The sequence below is a fragment of the Chelmon rostratus genome, chromosome 6, assembly GCF_017976325.1.
Source record: "Chelmon rostratus isolate fCheRos1 chromosome 6, fCheRos1.pri, whole genome shotgun sequence".
In the NCBI taxonomy this organism is placed as follows: domain Eukaryota; kingdom Metazoa; phylum Chordata; class Actinopteri; order Chaetodontiformes; family Chaetodontidae; genus Chelmon; species Chelmon rostratus.
Window position 1 is genome coordinate 14,985,026 of NC_055663.1, and position 20,635 is coordinate 15,005,660.

The following is a 20,635-nucleotide window of genomic DNA, read 5'->3' on the forward strand; positions in this document are numbered from 1 at the left end:
ATAATGGAAATTATTTTTTCTTTCTGTGCGGCCCAGTACCAAATGACCCATGGCCCACTAGTGGGCTGTGGCCCACGGGTTGGGGATCAATGATATACAGTATACTGTGTCTCACCTGCTCAGTCACGGTGACGTTATCTGAGTAGTAAATAGTGTAGTGTATAATGATGCCATTGGGTTCAGCAGGCGGGTGCCACAGCAAGGTGACAGAGGAGGTGGTCACATTTGCAAAAGTCACATTCTGTGGGGGGTCAAATGGTTCTACAAGCCAGGGAGCAAAGACAAAGGACACACAGACAAATATTCATACAAATGCATGTTGGAGAGATATTTTGCATGTGAGGACGATAAAGTTATCCGTCAAAAATTCTTGAACAATTATCCGGCACCTGCATCAGTGGTGGTAAAGCTGATGTAGATCAGCACTCCTCCATCTCCCAGTCTGGTCCAGCTGGAGACGGAGGCGTTGTAGCGACTCTCTGAGTCGACATTAATAACCACCGATGTCCCCGTTACATTGTGCCACACCTCAGCCGTTTCATTCCTAACAAAGAGAGCAACCATTTATGCAGCAACCAGTTCTGTCTCTTTTTAAACAACGAGTCGAACAGACAGAGAGAAGTACATTAAGTAACTCACCAAACTCTGACAATGTAGTAGAGTATGTCTGAATTGGCTTCAAGTGGCGGTTGCCATGACAACTCTACCTCATAGTCTGACAACTTCCTGGCATGGAGGAACTGAGGGGGTGTGTCTGGAGCTGAGATGCAGGAAAGAGACTCTCCAGTAACACAACACAGGAGGATGACTGATCAATACAGGAGATGAAGAGATTTTTTTAAAAACACATTTGCCCGTCAGGAATGTGCCAGAGAGAATCAGAGCATTGCCCTGAAATGAAAAACTGGTTAGTTGTAATGACTGTTGTTGTTTGTTTGTGCTTCTCAGGCCTGATGGGAGGCACGAGAGGCACGTGGCATCAAATACCTGTGATGTAACATCATTAGCATGAGCTGAAACAGAGACATGTAACTGAGGAGGAAAGGCGGGAGGAAAGTCAGATTTAATCAGATGCCCTTCGAACTCATGTCATGATGCAATCGTGCCGTGTGCTGGAACTGAAAACAAACCCTCCCCGTTCCTCTTTCCCCCCCACCCGTCCCTCTCACCATCCTCCAGGGTGGTGATGTTGAGCGGCTCGCTGCTGTAGTTTCCGGGCCCGGCGCGCGTGTGCGCTTGCACCACGACGCGGTAGTGTGCGTACTTCCTCAGGTGCGTGACGCGGATGTGGTTGGTTGGGGAGGTGAGGTTCAGGTAGTGACTGGAATTCCAAAGCTCCAAGCTGTAGTGGGTGATGACCCCGTTGGGCAGAAGAGGAGGCTGCCAGGTCACGTTCACCTCGCTGGAACTGACTGACTCAAAAGAAACGGCATACGGAGGGCTGCCTGGGACTGGAGGGAGAACACAAGAAGATGCACTTTTACTAAAATCTTAGCAGTTGACAGTGTGTATTTCATCCTTCATTGCATCCATCAACACACCATCCTCTCCAGACAGCAGGTATAAAGTGTCTGATGTTTGGTTGCCATGGCCGTAACGCGTGTACGCCCTCACAGACACGTTGTAGTAGGAGAATGGCTTCAGGTTGATGAGAGTGACGCTGTTAGAAGACACGTTCATCACTGCAGAGTAGGATTCGTTCTCGTACAGGACCTCGTAATGTTGGATCACCCCATTGGCTTTCTCTGGTGCAGACCAGGCCAGCGTGGCAGTGGAGGGGCTGGTGTCATCCACAGTGAGGTTCACAGGGGGGGAGTCAGGTTCTGAGGACGCGATGGGAAAGACAAATCCCAGAGAGAATAGAGCAAATCTGACAGATGAACTCAAATGTTTCATATTTAATATCATCAATTTGACATTTGTTCACTGACACTGAAATGTTGTGGGTGCTCAGTGTGATGTGCGTGCCACACACTGAGCACCCAGTCTAACAATACAGCTTTTATTTCATTGCACTTTTTGATCCATGACAAATTCATTGTGATTTTATTTGGTCCAACACTCATAAGCAATCTTTTTGTCGTGTATACATTTTGTGTTCCTCACATACCATCCTCTAAGGTGAAAACAAAGATGTCATCTTCCTCAGACAGAGAGCTCTCTCCCACAGCTGTGGATGCAGCTACACGCAGCTTATAACCAGTATACTTGTCCAAATCTATACATGAGAGCAGAGATATTTAGCGTCAGACCTGTATTATTACAACGATCGGAAAGAACTGCGCAGAGAAAAGTGATTACCTGTTATCAATATGCTGGTGGTGTTAGCAATCCACTTCAGGGCCTGATTACTGTGCAGTTTGAGACCATAGACAGTGTAATGTGTGATCCTTCCATTGGGGTTCAGTGGTGGGACCCAGCTCACTAGTATGGAGGTGGAGCTGATGTTTTGGTAGGACACCTCGAGCACTGAGCTAGGAACTAAACAACACATACAGTACAAGACATTTAGCATCTTTTAAAGGCTTTTTCATGAGTTTTTCTTTTAAAGTTTATTATTATTAGTGCAACATGTGACCACTAACCCTGCTCCCTGGTCTTCTCAGTGATATCCGACGCAGGACCCTCTCCCACAGTTGTGGAAGCAGTTACCCTGAATGTGTAATCGGTGAAGGGATTCAGATCTGACACCAGGTAAGACTGCTCCTCAGACAAAACGTCCACCACCTCCTCTCTTACTGTTACACCTGAAACGTGCACGCACACACAGGATTCAGAAGCACTAGAACAGATTAAAAAAAAAAAAATCAGTGAGGCTGTGTCTGTGGGTAATACTCTCCCACCTGTGGTACCAGAAGCACTGCGTGTCGAAAAGTGTCCTGGATTTGATGCATCATGTGTGGACAAGCGGAGCTGGCCTGGAGTCAGGGCCAAAGGGGAGGAATCTGAGGTTACATCCCCAGCATGTGTTTGCTTCGTCAGCCAGGGTGGAAGCGTGGCAGGTGGAGCAGAGGTAAGAGAAAAGGCAGAGGGCCCAAAGACTGCAGCGTCAGTAGACGGACTATTTTTGCTGTCAGAGTGTGAAGCTGAAGCGTAGCTGGTGCTGGGCTTCTCAGTCGGGTCGGTGTTAGTGATCTGGTCAGGAGAGCGTGAGAGGCTGGAAGCAGTCACACTAGTGGGCAGCGTGCGATCAGAAATAGTGGCCGTGAAAGTCGGCGGTGATGTGACCAGGCCGAGCTCGGCAGCTCTCTTACGTCGCCCGGGATTGGTATTGACATCAGGGAGAAGTGTCTCATCTTCATTCAAACCGGTTGTATTCTGAAGGAAGATAAAATACATTTTATATTCTGACTGGAGTGTTTGGTTTCTTCTGGTTGGGTGCAGCGTAAAGCAGTGACTCCCAATCATTTTATGGCTCATCAGCCCTTAAAGCAATGTCTGTTTAAATCAGTAGACATCAGCAGACAGCGGACATGGCTTACAGGTTGCATAACAGGATGTTTTTGCAATAGTTCCAATGACTACTAAAACTACTACTAAGAAATCAGACCAAATAAATCCAGTTGTCCGAAACCTTCACTGGCTACCTGTTGTTTTCAGGATACAACTCAAAATCCTCCTCTTACTCTACAAATCACTTGCTGGTCTGACTACACAGTATTTATTTTAGACATGCTGTCAGTTTACAATCTCAGCAGATCTCTTCAGTCACAAGGAGGAAACCTCCTGCCTTTGTGCCGAGGAAGTTTTCAGAGGCAACGTTCAGCATTTCTGCACCGAAGCGATGGAACAGTTTGTCTGCAGATCTTAGACTTGAAACTGTTTTCTAAAGACCTTCCTGTTCAGTCGAGCATTTCCTTAAACAAGCACACCGCATTAGTGCGAGTATGTGTGTATTTATGTGTATGTGCCCATGCCGAGGAAGTGGACACAGCATTTGTACAGCACAGTCTAACGTAATCCATGAGGTCAGTAAGAATCAGTCAAGAAAATTATCTTTGTAGATCTTATAATCAACTGTTGATGAGAAAATACTACTGTCGAACAATATGTTAATTTATGATGCTTGTAGTAGTGTTTTTTGATTACATCATACTGAAAAATCTGATGACACAGCCTTAAAGTCAATCAATGCCTATGTAATGGATTTGTAGCTTCATGCAGGAGGGTAATTCTAATGGATAGTACAAGTGTTGATGAGTTTTCACTTTTCTTGAATATGTACAGTGGTATTTTTGGTGTTAATAGTCCAGTTTGATTAAGCCTTTCCAGTGGAACAGGCTTAGGTTTTAACAGTGAATTTTCACCAGTACAAGGCTGCAATGGGACACACTTATGGTGGCTGTGCAGAGCTGTAACATCTTGCTTCCCACCTCTGCAGTGAGGGTGATGTCCTGCAGCAGAACGTCGTCCACCAGAACCTGCAGCCTGTACTGTGTGATCATGCCGTTGGGCTGTGCAGGGCTTCTCCAGCTCACGCGGATCGAAACAGAATCCTCAGCTTCTGCTCTCAAGTCCTGCACTGCACCGGGTGCTACTCACACAAACACGCATATAGAGACACAGACATGTAAGTGCAAGGATGCAAACACACACAGTTAACAGTTAAAACCTGGATGTCTAAGGTAGTAAATGTACATAGACACATTCTATTGAAATGGAGGATTTTTCACTTGATTAAACAAGAACTAGTGAATAATGATAATAAAAAATGATCATCAGTTACAGCGCTGATGTTCATCTAAATGCAAAAAAGAGATGTTTGTCTTCACCTTCAGCAGGTGTAAGTACTTCATCCTGCGCTGCTGGACCCACTTCTCCAGCAGCTTTGGCTCGCACCGCCACCGTGTACCTCGTGTAGGGGGTCAAACTAGTAAGAGTGAAGCGCATGTCTCCTGTGCTGTTCTCATACAAGTATCCTGATGGAGAAATAGAAAACTGAATGGATGTGGATCTATTTGGAGTTTGAGTCTGATTGTGCATGCATACACAGCGAGTGTGTTCAAAAGTGAATGTTTAAAAACCTGAGGGTCCATAAAGGTAGATCACGTAGGTGAATTTTCCTGTGATGATGTTGGGAGAGTTCCAGGACACGGAGATCGATCTAGACGTCATGTTTAATATAGAGAAGCTTTGTGGCGGGTCTTCTGGCGCTGCAACACACAGAAGTAATGATTTTCATACATGCAGTAAATACTGAATATGCTAAAAATGATCTAATTTCCAAATTAAGCATAAAACTACAGGCTGGTTTGCTTCTTTCTTCCACACCTGATTCTGGCATGCGGACCATGGTGGAGGCTATCTGTCCCTCTCCATCAGAGGTGAAGGCAGACACTTCGAACAGATAGGCGGTGTAAGGTCGCAGCTGATCAACTCCGACTGATATGGGCACACTCCAGGAGGCTGCAGGGGGAACGGCGGAGAGGGTGATGGGTGGAGATGACGCTGTTATCTCCAAAGGACTGAGAGTTGCACGGGAAAGGATATCAGCTGCATCCTGGGCATACAAAATCATACAGGACACACACAGAGGGAAAAGCATATGAGAAAAAATGTAATTTTTAAGGTAGTGCAGGTGGTTGACCTTGTCCATTGTTAGCATCTATAATCCTGACAGAAAAAGAACATCGCACAATAACAGAAAAGACAAAGGGCGACGTTGTATTGCAGTACATTGCAGTGAGGCAGCGCTCCGGTCATGATGTCCTCTGCGTTGACCTCTAACGTGCGGACTGTCTGCCCGGTACGAGCGTGTTTCGCCTTGACAGCAAACTTTGTGATGAGGCCGTTGATGCGGTGCGGCAGGAACCAGGTAACCATGACGGAGGTGTGGTTCTGGGCAAAAGCTGTCAAGTTGGTCACGAGGCCGGGGGCTGCAGGGAATGCAAATGCAAATGAATGTACACACACACCTACTGTACATGCAATACTAGACATAGAGAATTACTGTACAGATTTTGAGATCACTGGAGAAGTGTGTGCATGAATACCCACGGGACTCAGCCGTCTTTATGTATAAAGATTTGCTGAAGGCTCCTATTCCAGCTGGAGATATGGCTGCTACCTAAAGTTACAGAGAGAGAGAGAGCTGGTTGTATTAAGTATCATAATTAATTCATGTTCCTGTCGATAGGGCAGCCATCAGATCCTGATTAGGTGCTAATCTCAGGTAATGATCACAACTGGAACAACAATCTGTTAGAGGTGATTCACTGATGCCAGTAGCACAACATCACACAACATGATCCAATGTTAAGGTATGTTAACAGTATGTAAACAGATCTCAGCCTCTGAACTGCTGCCTGTGTGTTTGATTTTCTCAAAGATTTAAAACAGAATAAATCAAAATGAATGAAAAATAAATTAATAATGACATGAAAATTAAATGACAACTTAGGACTGATTATCAGACTAATGGGGAATTTATCTAAATTATACAATAATGAATGCCGCCTCCAAAATTTTATCTTGAGTCATCTATCTTCAGCTTTCATTTACTATGTATTCACTGCAGACTGGAGCTCTACGAAAAACACTGCATATTTAACTAAAATGTCAACTTATCAATTAAGAAGAAAAATATGTGTGTTTTTAGCTTGGCCGCCAAGCATTTTCAATTTTTTCTCATTGGCTTTAAAAACATTTCTTAATGCCAGAACTTGTGTTGCAAGCACAAGACCTGCACAGTACAAACTAATGCTAAATAACAACACAGCAACATCATAAAAACTGCAGCCTTAAATGACCATAGAGATGAATCAATGCATCTGGACAAGCACGCACAGGTGGTTGACTGCTGTAACTAATGAGCATGGTCATGATGTTGTGTCTTTTGCATGAAAATAACCAAAACTGGTTTTGACGAAATTTTCCTGCCACAATGACACTGTAAGACACATGTTTTCACATTTATTGTCTCATATTCAGCTATCAACACTGAGCTAAGAAGTTAATTACAAATGTTTGCAGTCCAGATTTCATGTTTTTGGAATTTTCAATATCTTGAAACAAGACAGCTTAGGGGAGATTTCTGCATTTATTGTGCCCTTATTTTTGTTAACTGGAATATTAATCAGTAACTATTTGAAAAATAGATGCAGCTTCTAGTATATATGGCTTTTACTGCTCAGGTATTAAAAACATGGTTATAACCATCAGATGTATGGGCCAAAGCAGGAGAAAGAAGTTGCTCATAAACTAAGATGTGTGCGTGGTTTAGTACACACAGGTGTGATGTAGTAATATGATACATCAACACACAGACACGCACACTCACACACTCACGCATACACACTCAAACACAGTATGTGCAGGTAGAATCACGATGTGTATCTTTATCGCAGAGTCCATTTGTATGAAGGTCATTGTGGGTTAATGAATTCTGAAAACTAATAAGCATGATCACATTCAAGCTCAGTGACAACAGACAGTGGAAAGAGCCAAGACTGATCCATAGATCTGTTTACCTGATTAATAATGCAATCAGGATCAATTACCAGTATTCAGCCAGATCAAGGGAGTACTCTGGACCTGTGGGATCTGTGTCGGCTAGCTACGTCCGTACATGAACATACATCACTGTCGGTGATGGGGGAGAATCAACTAAATATAAATATTTAACTAAATATGCACACCCATGTCCAACAGTGGTATCCCTGGAATTCAGTCCTGAAAGTGTATCATCCCTTTAGGAAAGCTTTTCGCATATTGTTTGGCTATGGTTGTTACGTTTTTAGGCAAATTCCTATCAGCTGCACTGAAATGCAATAAAGTTTTCAATCTTTAATTATTTATCCTACCTCAATGTGGTATGTAGAACCTGAGGTGAAGTCGGTGAGCAGGGTCTCTGGTATGTCCAGGTACTTGGTCACCTGTGTGAAGGTGGGATCAGGGTAGGGACACACCTCCTTGTACCTACATGAAGAAATCAGTAAAAGGTTATTGTATTTACATTCTATTAAAACATTTACTCAGGTACTGTATTTAAGCACAGTTTAAATGCACTTGTACTTTGAGTATTTCCATTTCATGCAACTTCCAGTATACTTTAGTCAGAAATGTTGTACTACATCTTTTTCACACAAAACACAGAGTTAGCTTCTTAAATGTGATGCATTGTTCAGTGAAAGAAAACTCATATCAGGTCAATTTAGAGTAGAATTGAGTCTTTAAATAATTATTTTATTACAGTGCTGTAGGAATAATGTTTACAATTCAAATTAGCTTGTTTAAATAACTTTCTTAAATCCTTTTTTTTCTAACATGCCTTATTTTTCCTGCTTCATGAAACAGACACTCATTTTTGACGTATTATTACTTTTTCTCACGAAAAAGGACCTAATTTACTTCTTCCACGACTGAAAACTGTACATCAGTGAAGTCGCTCCCCAGCATGGAGAGATACACCTGTGTGTGCAATACAAACACTATGCACAGGCTTAAATGTACAAACGTACATATAGTTTACAAACTTTTTCTCTAAATTAATTTTGTACATGTTTGTGGCACTTCTTTCCTTTATTTGCTGCCATTACCTTTTCTTAAATTTGACTGTTGTATATTTGATATTTACTTACTCTGATATTTATTTACTAAATTACATATTCAATATTTTCCTGATCTCATGATGACTCAACACCTGATTGGTGGCTGCAACTGCAATTTTGTTGTCATAGGCAAAGACAATAAAGCTCTGCTGGACGGCGAATTTGAGACTCACAACCTGTGTGGACCACACAAATGGACCAGAATAAATCTTGAATCGCAGTTTTCCTAGAAGATGACAAAGAATTACCTGATGACATATCCGTCAATATTACTGGCATCAGGTGGCATGGTCCAGGAGAGCAGAATGCCATTAGAGCCCACGGCCTCTCCCTCTAGGCCTAAAGGTGGACCAGGAACTGGAGGACAGGAAGGGAAATGTGTGAAGGACAGAAGAGAAGAGTGCTTCCTCATCCCACCTTTTCACTCCAGTATCTAGTCTGGGTTCAATGCCATCAGTACTTCAGAAATTCAACAGAAATTCCAATATTTAGATAAATAACAAACTCTGTGTATCAGAACTCAACAGAACACGGTGCCACAGTCATTTGAAGAATAGTGTCGTCTGTGGGGGGACTGATCCTCCAAGTGTGTGTGTGTGTGAGTGTGCGAGTAAGTGAGTGTGTGGGCCTGCGTGAGTGTGTTTTAGGCTGAACTCTGATGAATAAGGCCTCACACAGCAGTGGCATTTCACTGACATTCACTGCAGACCCATTCATCCTGCGGTTCAAAAGCCCGGGCTTAAGTTACCTAAGAGGAATTAAACAGGGAAGGGAGTATACCCACACACACGCGCGCGCACACACACACACACACACACACACACACACACTCACATTGTTGTGTTTCCATCACTTTTGGGGACATCACACAGACTTACATTCATTTCCAGGAGACATAACCAAACCATAATCATAACCCCTACATTACCTTAACTCTCATCCTAAAATTTAATGATTTCCATTCTTGTGTTTTGTCCCCAGAAGGACGGAGTCCCCCCAATGTGAGTAATACATGTCCACACACGCACACACACACACATCTAACTGTACTAATTCCTTTCCCCCAGTGTGCGAGTACACGTGTCATACAGGAACTGAATTAAACAGCAGAGGGCAGACGAGAACCTGGTGGCACTTTAAACACCCAAAACCAAAACCCATCCAAACAACAGCAAACAGCGTGCGCACGTCTCACCGCTGTCATTAGTATTGATCATGCGGCTGACTCCCGGGCTTATGTTAGAAGAGGAGGCAGCTGTGACCGTTACAGTGTACTGCATCCCCGGACTGACATTCGCCACGTCGGCCTGTGAGAACAGCAAAACAACAGACACCTGGTCACAACATACACACACGACGTCCTCAGTGATATGCTGTAGATCAGTGGTTCCCAACCTACAGCCAAGATCCCTCTTCATCAGCAGCACCTGTCATGCTCCAAATGTGTTGTTGTGCAATGAATTTTAAACTGGATGTTAATTTGTCGCGCCTCGGCAGGACTCCCTTGAAAACGAGATAACTATTTCAGCTTTTCTGCTCATTTGCTGTAGTTTTAATGCACCCTCGGTTGCAGTATGTGGTAACTTGGGTAAGGAGGGGGGGTGTCCTTTGTTTTTTTTTGTAGTTTGTTGGTTACAATGAATATAAAATGAAAATTTCGCCTTATTTTATCTTATCTTTACTATTATTCAGTGGATTTTATTCTTCATCTTGTATTTTATACATTTTCTGTCTGTTTTTTCATGTGATGCATTTGGTGCGTGTAATTTCTTTGTTGGAAAGCATTTACAGATGCATTTTGTTGTATGAAAGGTTCTATACAAATAAAGTTTAATATTTTCATTATCATCATTAAGATGACAGTTTGGGTGGCATCTTCTCATTGCCTGTTTTGTCAGCTTTTGTCAGTTGTTAAGTTTGTGTCATACAACTACAATAAACAGTTCCAGCATTACACCAGTATTTATTTTGCTCCTTAAAGTTTGCAGATATAATGTTTTTAATAAGCTAGGCCATCTTTCTTGTCTGTCTTCGGAAAATGCAGCATTCCTTTGAAAAAACCTCCACAAATAGAAGCAAGAATAAATCTAAATTACTTTGTAAAAATCTGCAATAACCCTTGGGGCACTCAGCATTCTGTTGTATGGAGCCTATTAAGGAACACAATCAGCCATCTGTATCAATTTGAAGGTGGGTGGCTGTGAAAGGATGACAGCTTGTCTCTGCTTGTGGTTGCACTTGTTTGTATCCTGATATCTTAGTTTGTGTCTGTGTGACAGAAAACAGAGATGCCTGGGTTGCCATCTTCTGCTGGAGTGTGTGTTGCACCCGACGTTTGCACGACCTGGGACGTCAGTATGTTGGATTGCCATGTGTCACACTAATACCTTATGTTGCCTCCCAGAAACAACATTTTTTTTCTGCGCCTGTGCATGTTCTCCTCACTGTGCATCCTTTGGATTCTATGTGGCTGCAAGTATGTAGATACAAGAGCACACAGCTATGCCAGATACTGAGAGTTGAATTCTTACCTGTGAGCGTACCCGTCCCCAGCAGAGTGTGAGCAGCAGGATGAGTGAGAGGACGGCCATGTTGGGTAGTAGAGTTAGCTTTAGTTTAGACAGTGCAGGTTAGAGGCCTCTCCAGCAGAGCTGCATCCAGTGTTAGTGCACAATTGTTAGCAGTGGTCTACAGGTAATCCAGTGAGCTGAACGGGAATAACTCCAGGTCTAGAAGCTGGTTAGTGGCATAAGTAAAGGTCACAGGGTTAGTTGTCCGGGCATTGGATGTTAATGGCTCTCGGTCTTGAGGTATTCCAAATTTTTAGAGGCAAACCAGGGAGGGCAGCAGGTCCTTTCATTAGCACGAGGCTAACGTTCTCCCTCTGGTCTGTCTCTCTCTCTCTCCAGGGAGAGCTGCTTAAGCAAATGAATGATTCAGGGTTGAGCTTATGAGGCCAACTTAATAAATAATGAGATCTATTACTCAACTCTGTGCTCTGTGCGCTCTGTGTGTGTGGTGCGTCAGGTTACATTTTGGGGGGGTATCTGACACCTGGCATTCGGGAAGAGTCAGGGGGTGAAGGCACGGGGTGGGACTTGGTTGAATGGGAGGAGAGATGCTTGTATGATGTATGTTTGTGTGTGCGTGTAGTTTGTAGCTTCATTATCAGAGCTCAAAAAGCCAGGCTTAGTACCTTTTACTGCTCTTAATAACACTACATTGATTGTATTTATTTATTGTGGCTGTCTTTTTGTCAAAGCATGTACAATGAGTCTATAAGGTGAAAAACGTGCAAATTCATGCCCTTGTTACTGCATCTAAGCAGTGTGTTTCATTGAGCATGTGTGTGTACCTGGATGTATCCACCATGTGCAGGCTGCACTGTGATTTTTCCTTGATTTGGTTGCAGGTTCACCTGGTAATGATCCACACACCCCACCGCCTGCTCCCAACGCAGCAAGAATGCACGTGCAGACACGTTCACCACGCGCACTCCTCGTACAGGGGCTGGCACTGATGAGCGACAAGGAAGGGAGAGATAGAGTCAGAGGTGTGGAGAAAGTTTCAGCAACTTAATGAAGTTCTGGCGCAGCCCTTGTAATATCATCTACCTGTGGTCACAGTCAGAGAGGCAGCGCTGCCCGCTTTCAGTCCTCTCACTCGCTCGGCACTCACGTTGTAGCTGCAGCCGTCCACCAGCCCTGTGACCACGGCAACCCGCTCCTCCTTGGGTATCGTGAACGTGGTTGTGACTGAGTTGTTGGCCACAGTGACTCTGTGGAAGTCAAACTCTCCAATTGCACTGTCCCAGCTCACAGAGACAGAGGAAGAGTTCATGTGGGCTAAATGAAGGGAGCACAATCCCGCTGGCCCTGGAAAAGAATGTGTTATTTACACCTCTAGTTTTCATCATTTAGGCCACAATTTAATTACTTCTTTAATGTGAATAATGGTCTAATTGAGGAATCACCAATAGCTTCCCCCATCCTGACATACTATACACAATTTAGGCGCGTGTGTGTGTATGAGTGTCTCTTACGTGTGCTGAACTCTCTGTGGACTGCCTCACTGGTGTCTGAGGCCAGCACGCTCTGAATACTGACATCGTAGTCTGACCCCGGGATCAGATCCCTGATCTCATAACTCGTGGCCTGGACAAGCCCCTCAGTCCACGATTTCCTGTCCACGGACAGCAGGCCAAACACGAGCTGAGAAAAACAAGAAGAAGTCTTTAGTCTTTTTTCAGGGGCCTTTACAAAACCCAAAACAAGTTTCAGCCACTGAGAGCAAAGAAATGACTTTTTGTGCTTTACCAATCGTGCGTGTCTCATTTATTTTTGTGCATGTGTGCACTTGTGTGCGTTTTCTGTCAATGTGGATTTGTTCTCAGTGTGCACGCGACGTGCTTGGTCATTCTTCCTGGCCGTGGCTCTACGGGGATCATACATCTTTAAAGAGCTGGTAACTGAATCTGTGGTGTGCCGACGACGGTTGCTAAGTAACCAACAGGTGAGCACGGAACCTGACGTAAGTGGCCTCATTTGTCCTCGCAAGGAAAAAAAAGATCATTTTGAGTCATTTGCGGCAAGGACGCATATCATTCCACACGTCCATCTGGAAGTTACTGCGGCGTAACAACCTTTAAGGCCTGTCTGTCCTTCTGTGCTTGTTACTTGGAATGGGGAGATGCAGCAGTATAGGTGTCTTACCTTGTACCCATCCACCTGTCCCGGCGGTGGTCTCCAAGTGACAAACACTGACGTCACTGCCTGCCCTGAAAGAGCCACTTCCTGCGGCACCTCCGGGACTGAAGACAAGATTCCCATTAGCATGAGAGACCACGTGCTGACACTTAATCATCGTCACCTGTCACACTGGGTAATGCGCATGTGAAGAGAGGTGTGAAGTGAACTTTTTAATTACTTTTTGTTTTAGGGGGAGAGAGTGAAGGCAAATGAGTACTGAGATCCAAACAGAATTTTGTATTTTTACTTTAATGTGAGGACTTTCTGTGGGTTTTACACATTTTATGGACATAAAACTAGAATATAATCAGCTGTAAAAACACTGTTCAACAGCATTTAAAGCAAATATAGACAAAGACATGCATAATTTCTTCTTTAGCCGGTCTCTCTATGGTTCAAAGCTTGTACTCTAATTTCTATCGTGACAATGATTTATTTCAACCCACCATCCTACTCTGACACAACATTGTACTAAAATGTTATCAGTGAAGCGAACTAAGACTGAAGCCAAATGCAGACAAAAATAATTTCCCCTTTGTCTCTCGTGGTTTATCTGGAACCGGCACTTCTTAGAGAAACCTCGAAATTCTTTCTATCTGATACTGTGTGTGATAATATTTTTTATCATTCTGCTCTCTCGTGACTATTTATTTTCCTCTCCACTGACTTTGTAATCCAAAGCATTTTCTTTCTTACTCTCTCCCACACACATGCACATGTGGGCACACACACACACACACACACACACACACTGCCTTTATCTTAAACTTACTAGTATGAAGGATCACAGTGGCGGGTTTACTCCTTTTGTCCCCGCTGGTGCACACAATTTCAATTGTATATTGGCTTCCGGGAGCGAGGCCTTCAAAGCTGTAAGATCTGTGAACACACAGCTCGAAAAGGTCAGAGTTTTTAAGATCAGGCTTTCAGTAAATCCATGTTGGAATCCGCTGTTGTTCTCAAAGAAAGTTTTGATGTGGTGATTATAATTCCAGTCTCGTAAAACTGTAATTATTTGTGAACCGGCTGACAAGAGCGAGACTGACCTGGGCTCCTGATGAGAAACGATCAGCTCTTGACTGGATGTCGTGTTTTTGATTGACAGGAGGAGTCCGCTCACTACTCCCCTGACCGTACTCCAACGAATGCATATGGATGACGTGGTTTTATTGACAAGAGACACCTCCAGTGGGCTTGGAGCTGGCGTTTTAAAAAACATTATACATGGCAGTTAGGATGGAATGATTGAGCAGTGCGTGCACATGTGTGGGTCTGCGTGTGTGTTTACCTGCAGTGATGTTGATGGCGACTGGGGAGCTGTCTGTGAAGGACTCCTTCTCTGTTCGTACTGCAAAGCGGTAAAGCCTGCCTGGAGTTAGACCAGAAAATGCTGCACTCTCACTGAAAACCTTCTGCACCTGTAGCGTATGAATGATGAAGATGAATGAATCTTTAGGTCAAGCACAGATTAAAACATTCACATATTTTTAAAGAGTTGGGTTTTTTTTTCTGGTTTACCATGTGTGAATGGTCACAGTCGAGGCAGATGACCTCATAGCTGTGAGCCTGTCCTTGTGCTGGATCCCAGAGCAGCTCTATGGATGAATCTGTCACCACACCCTCCCTCACTCTGTTAGGAGGCGCCAGACCTAAAATCACAAACCATATTCACAACCCATTCTGTAATTATTCCTCTAACATACTGAACATACTAATTACCTTTGGTCAGGGACAATTTAAAAGCCTGGGGATTATGACGATGCCTAATTTATGAAGAAAAAAAAAAAGAGCTGAATTATTCACAAGACTATGAAGTTATAATAAATTATAATAGAGAAACAGGACAAAAGACACCACATAAATGTCTTTGTTTGTTTTGTTTTAAGAACAGGTCAAAAGATGACATTGATTCTGTAAATCTCAGCTCTCCAGGCCTCCTGTTATTTCAATTTAAACCCACAGACTATAAAAAGCTCAAGCATTCATGCTTTGATTTTGTGTCTGTTACAAAGTGATCAGTCTGCCTTTAGAAGCACAGCAACTCATAACAAGATACAATATCTATAATACAATAAAATATCTGTCTTATAGCTTGAAGTCTGAACTAAATGGTGTTTATTTTTGTGATCACTACATGTCGAGTTATCAACAAATGAATTCCATAAAGGTGACCAGGAAGTGTTAGGGTGGATTCCTTCACGTCTAATTGCTGCAATCTGCAAGAGATGAAGGTGTGAAAAATGCTTTTAACTGATGCCAAATGAAGAGAGCGACAGTAATCCAATCGTGAGGAGAAAAAACAATGGGTCACCCTCTCCAGATATCGAGCCATTTATGAGCAGCTGAGCGACTGAGTGTCATTACTACAGGTGGGAGGTTGGGAATGGACCCACTATGCTGTGAGATCATTAAAGTAGATATGAGCCCCGGTGCTTCTGCTGACACCAGATAAGGCAGATAATGACCACTATGGTGATATGACCACTATGTGCACTGGTATGTGCAAGCATTACTCACCTGTTCTGAGGCGGCGGGTGTAATAAGGCGGTCCGGCCTGCTCTCGGCTGGTGCTGCACACCCTGAGCTGGTACTCTGATCCTGGACTGAGGTCGCGAAGGGTTATGATATGAACACCGGCAGGGAGAGAGTACCACTCACATGTGTACTCACATGATCCCTCACACACAGAGTCACACACTACTGGACAAACACACACTTTCACCCCATCGATCAGGCCCAGCTGTGGAGGCTGGATGTACAGTTGTGCAGAGTTTGTGCCCACTGAAAAAGGGACCGCTACATGAACTGGCATTGGACCTACAAATCCAGAGACAACGATAGTTTTACAAGATTGGCTGTAAACAATAACATCTACATTGTTAAAGGATGCGTTCACATTTTTTTTTACGTCTAATAATGTCTTATAACAACAGTCAGTTTGAACAGTGAAACAGGTTTTTCTTACTGCAATCATTCCTCTTGCTCATATTGGCCATGAGGGACAAAATACACAGTCGTCCTTCTGTCAAATGAGAATTCAAAACTTTATCTGAAGCTAACACGAGGCTCCCGCTTTCGTCAAATGAAGTAGTTATCTTCCAGAGTTACAGCCTTTTTAGTACAAAATTCCCTCATTTTCTTACCATCCTTCCACTGCAGTTCAACAGGGGAAGAGTGTCTCAGGAAACACAAGTGCTGCAACTTTGGAGGATACTCCCCAACTACCTCTGACTGTCTCAGACTGCTGAAGGCTCTTATTTGCTTCATTCAAAACTTTAAATACATTTGTGCACAAAATGAGGACTCTGGATTTTTGTCCCTCAACACATAGAAAACTTTTTATGGCTGGTATGAACAAAAAACTGCTTCAGTGTTGAGATGGGCAGCTGACTGTTTTCATGTAAAATTGCAAACCTGCTCTTTAAAGGCAGTACCCTTGTTCCTCTTACCTGTGGTGTGTGTGATGCTGGTCCTTTTGCTTCTGTCCTTTCCCCTCAATGAGACCACTCCAACCTTATAAGTTTGACCTGGAGTCGATGAGCCCAAGTTAACACACACAGACTCATTTACCCAGTGTGCACCTGGACTGGACTGGTTTATCCACAGTGAAGTTGGAGTGGGGTAAATGAGTGGGTGGGATGTGATGTAATAACCGTCTGGTGGGTCGTCAGGGGGACTGGTCCAGCAGACTGTCAGATTTCCTGTCGTGCTCGACACCACCAGACCACCAGGGGCCCTCACAGCTAAGAGGCACAAAGGGAGGATGTTATTTAGTTGTCAGATAACGTGGGTCAAACTGTGCACCTTAAGGAATCAAAACAATGTCCTAATGTTGCTTTAAATTTGAAATGTTATTAGTAACACCTGTGCTTTTTCTAGTATGACAAGTCAATGCGCCTGCTGTGTAAAAAGCCTGTTACATGCTTACCAGTCTGCGCAGTCACAGGCACCTGTCCACAGCTCTCTATCCCACACGGGGTGACTGTGGAAACTTCAACCCTGTATTTCCTGTACGACTCCAGCCCTCCAATCACAGCAGCGTATGACTGCAACCCACCAGTCTCAGATACCCTAGAGATGTTGGTCATTCCAATTAACCTCTCTTGCCCTGAAGATGTGTCCAAATAGCGCACAACAAATGTCCATCCAAGCTTTAACTGTGCATCTGTCAGAGTCCAGTGGACGCTAATCTGACTGACAGAAATGGGTCCGACAGTGATATTATGAGGTGCAAGAGGTCCTGGAAGAAAGAGAAGGCAAACATTTGAAGTTACGCTTGTTACTTGTTATTATAGGATGTTGTTTGTGTAACTTATGCGTGACAGATTGTCACCAGACTCACTAGTGTACGCAGTCCGTGTCTGTCCCAAGCTCCAGGCGGCGCCAGCAGGGTGAGCGGCTCGCAGGGTGAAAGAGTAGACGCTCCCTGGAGACAAACCTGCCACAGTTACCCCTCTGGAGGACCAGGAAATGGGGACCATGACAATTCTTTTAGCACCGCTTTGTGTCCTCTTTTTGTCCTCTGACTTCCCGCTTCTGTCTCCTTCACCTTGGCTCGATTTTCCATTTGCCTCCTCTTGGTACTGGAGGAATATCTCCAAAGTTGAAAGATTAAGTGAGCGCAAAGGTGAGAGGTCACTCCAACGAAGCTCTGCCTGATGCTCCGTCACCTGAACCAGGTCGAAAGCGAATGAGGCGGGGACTGAGGGGGCTGTGACAGAGGGGGAAGAAGAGCAGCATCACAGTAACACGAGGGACAGAAGTACTGAGAAATGATGTGGTTTGAGTTAACTAGAAAGTGCACTGCATGTTATAGACAAATCAACAGTTGTTTACTCTGGTACTGGCAGATGAAGGGTAAGGGGATGTTACAGAAGAACGGGGTGAGAAACCATCCTGGTCCCGTGGCATTTCTCTGAAGAGCAAAACAGTCTGTTTGATTGGCTGGCAGTGATGACACCATCATGTTCGTCAGGTTGTGGGCTGAGCCGTCAGACCAGAGAGGCCGTCCCTCCTCCTGCGGAGTGACAGAAGAGAGACTTTCTGTGCTGCATACACATGACAGACATCACCAGCTCACTGTCACTCATCCAAAACAAAACTCCTCTTGAAGGAGTCGCTGCTACCACAGGGAATTTCCCCCTTGAAAGGAAACTACTTTGGTAGAAAGTGCTCTTCCAGCGATGTCCTGCTCATCAGAACTTCACCATTCTACTATCTTACTTTGGCGCTGCTTAAAATCAAGTCTAAACACCTTTTTGGTCTTACTGCCCTATGATTTTGTAGCAGAGGATAAACTATGACATGCGAGGACCTCCCTGCAGGCTTCAGTCAAGACAGTCCAAGAAAAAACCCATTTTGGCAAGACAGGCTAGTTTTGAAATGCTATAATTATTTGCATCTACAATATATTTAATACTACAAACAGCATTTATACCTAATTTTCTATGTATATTTACTATAAATGGAAAACTTATTTGCCATTTTCTTGAAAAATCATCACCATCATTAGAGGACAGAGTGAATACTTAACTCCTACAGGGTACAGAAAGCATGCGCTGTTTTGTAAATATTTCATCAAAGGCTTTCCTGACTAATTCCTCTTTAAATTACTCAATGATAAGTTATTCATGACAATTCTCTAATGCAATCCACCGTGAGAAAAAGTTATTAAATAATATATACATAAGCACATTCTCAAAGACACATTAACTGTTCTGACGATGTAAATGGAAAAATTAATCAAAGTGATATTACAAAGTTTATTCTGGTTCTTGCTGGCAGGTCTCTGGTTAAAATTGATGTTTCTGTTATGAGGCTACCTGCTGGTCATTCAGCCCGGTCCACAGCAGCAGCAGGGCGTTGTGGCTCAGCAGGTGAGAGGATATGAAAACCTGATCTTCCAGGGTCTTCATGTCGGCCAGGTGACTTCCAGCTGCCAGGCCTCTGCAGCTGTGCTGGGCATCAGTCCAGGTCAGTCCTCTCCTGCTCACAGTATAGCAGCTTCTCCCATCGGCCAGCCAGCCAGGAGGGCACTGAGCTAGAGGCAGAAATAATCATCAGGAGAGTCCATCCTGCATCAGGTAAGGGTGATAGTTAAAATTTGTGGTACATGCAAACAATACCTGTTTCTGTGGCAATGCTGAGTCTCTCCTTCAAGGTCATATTAAGGCGTCGGAGGAATGTCGTCACCACAACTTTGGCCTTGAAGCGTGTGCCAGGCTGGAGACCTTTCACTGCGTACTGAGACTTTGCCTCTGATGAGCTGATGTTGAAGATGTGTGTGACAGACTGCGTGTTGCAGTTGTACAGACTCAGGGTGGATAAGCTTTGTTGTCTCTGAAGTTTCCATGTCAGGAGAGTGGTTGTCGTCGCACTGTACATATGAAGGGAGGACAGTGAGACTGGAGCTGGACACAAATCAGGAAGAGAAGGAGCAGAGACAAGATGAAAGACGGTGACATTAGTAAGCATGAATTAATAAGCAAGTATGTCATTTTTCTCCTTCTGTGCTGTGGTGTTGAGGTTCAAAGACACTCACTGAAGTGAAAAGTCTTTGCCTCAAGGGTAGCATCATTTCTGCTTGCTCTCAGTGTGATGGTATATCCTCTTGGGTCCTCAACCAATCGCAGGGATGTGGTGCAGTCAGGGGAGCATGCTGAATGATCAATGGGCTCCACATACACCTGCAGAGACAAAGCTCTATTACTGTACTCTAGCTAAACCACAGTATATCTGCCATTATCACCTGTGCAGGTGTTCTTACCAGGCGGTTACTTGCAGTCCTGCAGGTGACTGTGTAGATGTTTGGATTTTTCATGGACGAGAAGGACGGAAAGACAAGTTCAACCTCTGCAGGGTTTAAATGCTGTTCACAGGTCAGCAAGATCACCTGAGGAAGAGGAAAGTAACATGCCATCACAGAAACCACAAATCTGATCGCCTTAACTTCAATTACAATACACCTGAGATCATAATGGAAAATGAACATAACGTGCTGTACAGAGAACTGAATGTTTTGCATGCTTTTATCTCACCTGACAGAAACCAGCAAGCAACCACAGACGCTCTGCTGCACCCATTGGAAATGTCAGTCCATCTCATCAAGCACGCCTTCCAGCAGTCATGATCCACCTGGACACGTGCAGTCACTTCCACGGAGGGAGACAACGGATCCCGGCTGTGCTCTCAGCCATTGGTCGGCTCATAAGCAAACCAAAGACAGCTGTGCGTAAACATCGGTTGGGGAAAATCCCAAACTCCTTCACTCGCTGACGCACAGCAAAGCGTCAAAACGTTAGCTTTTCAGCTGTTTTTTGAGACTTTAAACCTCCTAAA

General features: G+C 44.0%; 1 protein-coding gene across 1 annotated transcript in view; it reads right to left on the bottom strand.

Moving 5' to 3' along the window:
* ptprq (protein tyrosine phosphatase receptor type Q) overlaps positions 1-20,379 on the bottom strand; it is a 35,723-nt gene extending 15,344 nt beyond the window's left edge. The window contains exons 1-36 of the mRNA XM_041939304.1: positions 20,335-20,379; positions 20,064-20,189; positions 19,839-19,983; positions 19,423-19,707; positions 19,120-19,337; positions 18,134-18,314; positions 17,640-18,008; positions 17,226-17,537; positions 16,747-17,040; positions 15,815-16,114; positions 14,816-14,946; positions 14,586-14,715; positions 14,344-14,497; positions 14,070-14,176; positions 13,262-13,359; positions 12,592-12,760; positions 12,164-12,424; positions 11,905-12,065; positions 9,745-9,856; positions 8,798-8,906; positions 7,803-7,917; positions 5,998-6,067; positions 5,677-5,876; positions 5,272-5,500; positions 5,025-5,153; positions 4,773-4,919; positions 4,374-4,534; positions 2,844-3,318; positions 2,586-2,747; positions 2,302-2,481; positions 2,111-2,218; positions 1,542-1,823; positions 1,170-1,451; positions 640-760; positions 390-544; positions 116-261 (exon numbers count right to left, since the gene is read on the bottom strand). Coding sequence (XP_041795238.1) covers positions 116-261; positions 390-544; positions 640-760; positions 1,170-1,451; positions 1,542-1,823; positions 2,111-2,218; positions 2,302-2,481; positions 2,586-2,747; positions 2,844-3,318; positions 4,374-4,534; positions 4,773-4,919; positions 5,025-5,153; positions 5,272-5,500; positions 5,677-5,876; positions 5,998-6,067; positions 7,803-7,917; positions 8,798-8,906; positions 9,745-9,856; positions 11,905-12,065; positions 12,164-12,424; positions 12,592-12,760; positions 13,262-13,359; positions 14,070-14,176; positions 14,344-14,497; positions 14,586-14,715; positions 14,816-14,946; positions 15,815-16,114; positions 16,747-17,040; positions 17,226-17,537; positions 17,640-18,008; positions 18,134-18,314; positions 19,120-19,337; positions 19,423-19,707; positions 19,839-19,983; positions 20,064-20,189; positions 20,335-20,379 — 6,669 coding nt within the window. The remainder of the gene's footprint in view (positions 1-115; positions 262-389; positions 545-639; positions 761-1,169; positions 1,452-1,541; positions 1,824-2,110; positions 2,219-2,301; positions 2,482-2,585; positions 2,748-2,843; positions 3,319-4,373; positions 4,535-4,772; positions 4,920-5,024; positions 5,154-5,271; positions 5,501-5,676; positions 5,877-5,997; positions 6,068-7,802; positions 7,918-8,797; positions 8,907-9,744; positions 9,857-11,904; positions 12,066-12,163; positions 12,425-12,591; positions 12,761-13,261; positions 13,360-14,069; positions 14,177-14,343; positions 14,498-14,585; positions 14,716-14,815; positions 14,947-15,814; positions 16,115-16,746; positions 17,041-17,225; positions 17,538-17,639; positions 18,009-18,133; positions 18,315-19,119; positions 19,338-19,422; positions 19,708-19,838; positions 19,984-20,063; positions 20,190-20,334) is intronic.
* Between the last annotated feature and the right edge of the window lie 256 nt (positions 20,380-20,635).